A 6445-nucleotide genomic window follows, 5' to 3' on the forward strand; every position below is an offset into this window, starting at 1 on the left:
TTTTTAAGGACCCGTAAGAACCCTGCTTATTATCTGAAGATTCACGTCAAACAAACAGACAAACAGTTGAGACACGAGCTTTTATTTGTGTAAACATCCTCCAACAGGTAAACAAACACACAAATAAACAAACAAACAGCTGAGGGGGGGCTGGCTGGGTCGGGGGGTTTGGCAACACGCAGCAGCAGCAGAGACAGTAACGAGCTGTGATGTCATCCGCAGACCGGAGCAGGAAGTGAACGAGCAGGAGAGGAAGATGAAGGGGCCAGATGAGAGGGGGGGGGGGGGGGGGGGGCAGATGAGGGGGGGTCTTTGGGCTCAGAGGAAGGCGTCGCACCACTCCTTCAGACACTGAGCGCAGGACGAGGCCTGGCGGGAGTTTGCTCCGCTGGCGTCTTTGAGCCACTCGGTGAACATCTCAGTGTCCTTCTTCAAGAGCAGGAACTGACCCAGCACCACGTAGGCCTGACACACACACACACACACACATACGTAAGAGAGATGTAAACAAACATTTTAAAGGTACATTGTGTAAGTTCTCCTGTTATCTATTCACGAAAATCGATTATTCCGTTCAAAAGTACGTTTTTCATGTAAGGGATAATGCCCAACGAGGTGTCCATTATCAGAAATTAATGGACGACGCGGAGGCGTGAACCGTCCGACGCGAAGTCCATTAATTTCTGATAATCAGACACCTCAAAGGGCATTATCCCGCTTATACCATGGTCACTAACGAGATAAATACATATTAAATAATTCACTTATGATTTAATGTTGTTTTTACTGTTAAAATCATACGTCTTTAAGCGGCTGAGCCGAGTGGACTATTTATTAACTCTCGTCGGCGATAAAAGAAAAAAAAGAGGGACCCGCTGTGACCGCAGCGTGTTGCCATAGCGACTCTGCTACAGCCTGATGGTTGATCAGTGAAGGGAGGTGAGGTGACGGCTTCAATGTTACGTGACACAAAGTATTATTTCAGAGGTCCAGTGCACTTCTTACCGCTTGTGTGTTTACAGACTCCAGTGCCGTGATGCGCTGAAAAAAAGTTGTTATGGTCCGAGTGTCCGTTGCCGTGGTTACCAACAAGCGTTTGAGCCAGCGCAGTAATATTTAGAACGTAATCAGGCTATTTGACCGGAACATCTTTATGGGTGTCCATTATCACTTTTTAATGGACACCCCGCAGCCAATCAGAATCGAGGAAATAATCCCCCCCATCAACAAAGTGAAGTGTTCCTTTCAGCTTCATAAAAACGTGCGGTTTCGGCATCGCTGTGCTATGTCTTTTCTCAACAGAATACATATTTTTTGCGACGTAAATTGCGAAAAATTGCACAAAATTTTGCATTGAAGTCAATGGGACTGGTGGAGAAAAAAAAGACCGAAAAAGACCAATCATTGGAGTTTAACAAACGTCTACTGCTCAGGCATACTTTCACCTAGAGACTCCATTTAAACTTTAAACAGTAGACACAAGTCTTGTGTATTGGTGTATTACTCCACGTTTTGATAGGTCATATAGTTTTTGATCAATCCCTGATCAATGACCATGATAATTTTTGGAGAAATTATGAGATTATAATGGGTGTGTATTGGACGGAATGTTTGTGTCGGAGCGCGTGACATCATCGGTTAGAGTGGGAGAAGTTGTCTGAAATCGTCTGAAACTTTTCTCTTTCCACACTCGGCCCGGCCACAGTTTACACTCTACACACATGATTTTTTTCCAAATTTGTAGACAAACTTGTCCTGTCTCGGACAATGTGCTCAAAATACCAGAGAGACTTACAGAATTTTAATTATCAGCCTCTGAGTGCGGCCACGTCTGTCTCTGCTCCCTTAACTTTAAGTGGTTACAGCTCCTCAGTATCAGAGCTCAGTGAAAGAGTTCTGTCTTGACCTGAAGATCGTGGGTTTGATTCCCATGTTGACAGAGATGGTCCTATCAACATTTCCCAGAGGAAAGTTAAATGTATAATCTTAAATGAAACTTCCTTTATTCTGTTTCTGACACAGTTCCTGCTGCTTTATGTTATACGTTTTATAAAATATTAAACATTTAGGAGGAAGGTTCAACCTCTTCACACTCTGGTTCTGTGTGTGTGTGTGTGTGTGTGTGTGTGTGTGTGGTCACCTTGTCGAAGCCCTGCTCCTCCAGCTTCTTCCCCAACACGTCCCCGATCCCGGACAGAGCCGACACCTTCTTGTCCCCCATCGGCTCCCCCACGAAGTCCCGGTGCTTCTGAGACGTGGTCGACATCGTTTCTAAAAGGAGGAGGAGGAGAAAAGTGAACAGAGTGAGACGTCTCCACAGTAAAACACCTCTGCTTTGTCCTCACAATCTGGTTATTGACATTTTCAAAGTAACGAAACCCAGAGCTCCACATGAGACATTTAGGTCAATGTTTTATCTTCTTGCACATGTTCAACCAGTTAATGGAGGATCACGAATGAAAAGGAAATGTGAATATTTGCTTTGAGAGAGGAGCTCTGTAGTAGTTCCACCTTAACTCTGTAGTGTTTCCACCTTAACTCTGTAGTTTTTCCACCTTAACTCTGTAGCAGTTCCACCTTAACTCTGTAGTAGTTCCACCTTAACTCTGTAGTGTTTCCACCTTAACTCTGTAGTATTTCCACCTTAACTCTGTAGTAGTTCCACCTTAACTCTGTAGTGTTTCCACCTTAACTCTGTAGTATTTCCACCTTAACTCTGTAGTAGTTCCACCTTAACTCTGTAGTGTTTCCACCTTAACACAGCTCCACAAACATCAGATGTTCCATCTCAGAGCTGCAGCTGAGGGAGGAACCTGAAGCACCAGTCGGTCTCTGGAAGAACCTGAAAGTCCAGTTCTCCAACACAAACACAGAAGGTTTCACAACGTCTTCTGAAACCTCCCGACGGAGTTCAGCTCCTCAAACACACCCGGTGTTTCTAGAAACTAAACATCTCACTGATGAACAATGTTCATCTGTAAAACAGGACCGGACCAGAACTGAGAACTCCTGACCTCAGTGAAGGTAACACGGTAGAGCTGCAACAATAATCGATTAACTGAACAATAATCGATTATTAAATTAATCATCAACTATTCTGATAATCTAATAATCAGTTTCAGTAGTTTTTTAAGAAAAAAAGCTCCAGATTCTCTGATTGCAGCTTCTTCAATGTGAATATTTCTGGTTTCTTTGTTCCTTTATGACAATAAACTGAGTCTCTCTTTGGTTTGTGGACAAAACAAGACATTTGAGGACGATGTCGTCTGGTGGTTTGAGAAACACTGATTCATGTTTTAACATTTTATTGACCAAACAACTAACGGATTAATGGTTTAAATAATCAACAGATTAATCTGTCTAATTAATGAAAATAATCATTAGTTGGAGCTCTAGAACGCGGTGAAACATTTTACACTGGATCAGTGTTTTACTGTGTTAAAGCAGAAGTAAGCGATCCGGTCGTTTTCGCTAATGCTGCGTTCCAGGCAGGCTTTTGAAATCGTAAATTACAGCTTCAAGTCACAACTTACGACTTTGTAGCGTTCCAGGCAACCCACTCGTGTTTTTCCGACCTGTTTTACCGGTGAAAGTCACTATAACGGCCACTCGTAACTTCCGACCGGTGAACTCGTACCAGATCGAACTGGTACGACTTCACAGGTCGGAAAAACACGAGTTTCCTTGAACGCACCATAACAGTCCTCGTCGCTACGTCACCACATTCACGGCGTTCCTTGGCTGCACACACAGCCCTGCATGCCGTTCTCTCTCCTCATTGGATAAAAACTGTAGGATACGATAAATGTTTTCTCTTCGGCTCAGAGCAGAGCAGAGTGACTGACAGACCCGTGTTTCAGTCCAAACACTCTATGTAAGTGATTGCTGTCGGAAGATACAACTATTTAAGACTTATATTAACACAAATACATCACTCACTTCTGCTTTAACTACGGAAGAGCATTAGGGCCAACAATGGAGGGTTTTTTTTAAGATTTTGAGTTAAAAGTCAGAAATTCTGAGTTTTTTTTTTTTCAGAAATGATTTTTGACTTCGAGGCAAATTCAGAAACTGCTTGCTGAAAAATCCCATAATGAGCCTCCGTAGCGTAGCTCTGAGCAGCTCACGTCTCTGCTCCGCCGTTCTAAAAACAGCTTGCACCGACAATTAAAGGTAACGAACCTACTGCTATGACTATAGGGATTATGGCAATGGGCCAATTTGACAAAATGTTGAACTATCCCTTTAAGACGTTTTATTTTAAGCCCTAAATTTTGGTTTTCAAATTTTAGACTTTTTAAGACCTTGCGGAAAAAACCCTGTTAAATCTGTCACAGTCTGATTGACAGCTGGGGGGGGGGGGTAACTGATGACGTCACCCTCTTCACTCAATTTTTACTGAGAAACACACACGTGCACACTCGTTTCCCTGACAACGCAGTTGAACACTACCACTGTGATCGTGTGTTAACAGTCATGCATGATGAGGCGGCTCTTATTTTGAAGGAGCTTTAAACAGAGACCCGCGTGTTTCCGGTCTCAGGTTCAGTTTCCTCTGATCCAGTCGATTCAGTCGAACCTGCTCAACTCAACTCTGACAGCCACTCAGACCGGTTAGGACCAGTACCAGGTCCAGTCCAGTCCAGAACCAGTCCAGAACCAGAACCAGCTGCTGCCGGAATCGAACCGGGTCTGGACCGGGTCTGGACCGGGACTCACGTGCTGCTGGACGAGGCTCGAGCAGGTTCGGACGTCACAGACATGAAACAGTTAAAAGTCCAACACGTAACCGAACCGGACCAGAACCGGGTGACGTCACCGGTCCGGACGCACGCGGCGGACCGGACTCACCTGGACGCACGCGGACTCACCTGGACTAGACGGAGGCACGAGGAGCCGCAGGAGGAAACTTTGGTGCCAGGAGGAGTTTTGTTTTATTGTGAAACCCGGAAACACGAGACAGATGTAGCTGACGCTGACGCTCCCAGCGTGACGTCAGCACGCAGAGAGGGGAAAGGTGGTTTGAAATGAAGATGATTCACTCGGTGGGAATTCACTCGGCTGAAGTTTTTTTTTTTTTTTTTTTAAATGCAAAAAACACAGTTTAATCACCAATAAACCAATGAAAGTATTGATTCGAGCGAATGGCCGATTTTAGAAATTAAAAAACATAGATATTTTATTGATTACTTCATATGTTCATCACTTTAAAGGCCCATGCTGTGCACTTTTCTCTGGGTTTATTTCCCTAACAAGATGTATCATTGGTTTTGAGTAGCTGTGATCTGCTTAATATGGTTTCTACTGCCCCTTTCTGTTGCCCCTTTCTGGAGCTCTAGCAGCCACAGGTCATTTGGCCAATCAGAAGAGAGAATGAGAACCTCTCCTCTGATTGGCTGACTGTTTTTGAGTGGCATGTGGTCGGGCCAATAGGCAAGTAACTGAAACCTAAGCTGCATTCATAAATATTGGGGAAAAAAAACAACTGGTCACGGTGGACTTATTATTATTTTATCCTCATGAACAACAGAAACTGCAGGTTGTTGTAAACTCAACAACAGTATTGTGGTGAAAATGTGACGTGAAAGTGAAGATCAGTTCATTACAGTCTGACATCTAAAAGCTTCATATTAATAAACATTATTAGTTGAATTATAACAGAATATTTAGCCAAATTTAAAATGTTCTTGTTTTTCTGTCAGAGTGAGACCTCTTCCTTTGCTCCAGACTCTTTGTCACGTGGTAACCGTGGTAACCGTGGTAACCACGCCCCCTCGTGGTCACAGAGGTTCTGTGTAAATTAAAAATCACAATAATAAACTGGAACATTGTGAAAAATCTCTGAGGAAAAGTTTCAACATGAAGGAAACTGAAACACGCTGCCCAGGTGCATCATGGGAAATAACCTGCTGCACTAAGAATAACAACCCTAAAACCTGATCAATCAATGATCAATACTGATCTTTATATATAGGCTACATACATACATACAATAAACTAAAACTATATACATATATACATAGAAAGGGGTATTAATATTATATATTATAGGTATTATTAAATCATTGTAATCATTTATAATATTCTGAGGTTTTTAGAGCTTTTCTGTCTTTAATATTTTGTAGTAGCTGCATATATAAAATATCTGGTTTCTATTTTAAACTCATAAAAATGTGTTTTTTTTATGACCATTTGCATTTATGGATGTCATATTTTTCCTTGTAAAATAAAAAGATTCAACAAAAACAATTCCTTTCCCTTAAGTTTTTTTCCATCATAAGTGAGAATTATATCTTTTTATTTTAAGTTTAATCTTGATGCCTGTGAACAATGTAAAATGTCTTCTACAGGGTATCCGCGGGGTCTTGAAAAGTATTAAATAGTGATAAATCAATTTTGGGAAAATAAAGACCCTTAAAAAGTATTAAAAAGTCTTTTCACAACT

General features: G+C 42.2%; 1 protein-coding gene across 1 annotated transcript; it reads right to left on the bottom strand.

The window, feature by feature from the left end:
* Nucleotides 1–280: 280 nt before the first annotated feature.
* LOC310998626 (barrier-to-autointegration factor B-like) lies at nucleotides 281–2282 on the bottom strand. Its single transcript, XM_083988769.1, has 2 exons — nucleotides 2141–2282; nucleotides 281–465 (listed from the first exon to the last, which is right to left on the bottom strand). The coding sequence occupies exons 1-2, from the start codon at nucleotides 2264–2266 to the stop codon at nucleotides 319–321; spliced, it is 273 nt and encodes a 90-aa protein (XP_083844895.1). The 5' UTR covers nucleotides 2267–2282; the 3' UTR covers nucleotides 281–318.
* Between the last annotated feature and the right edge of the window lie 4163 nt (nucleotides 2283–6445).

This window comes from Trachurus trachurus (genome assembly GCF_905171665.1).
Source record: "Trachurus trachurus genome assembly, chromosome: 15".
NCBI lineage: Eukaryota > Metazoa > Chordata > Actinopteri > Carangiformes > Carangidae > Trachurus > Trachurus trachurus.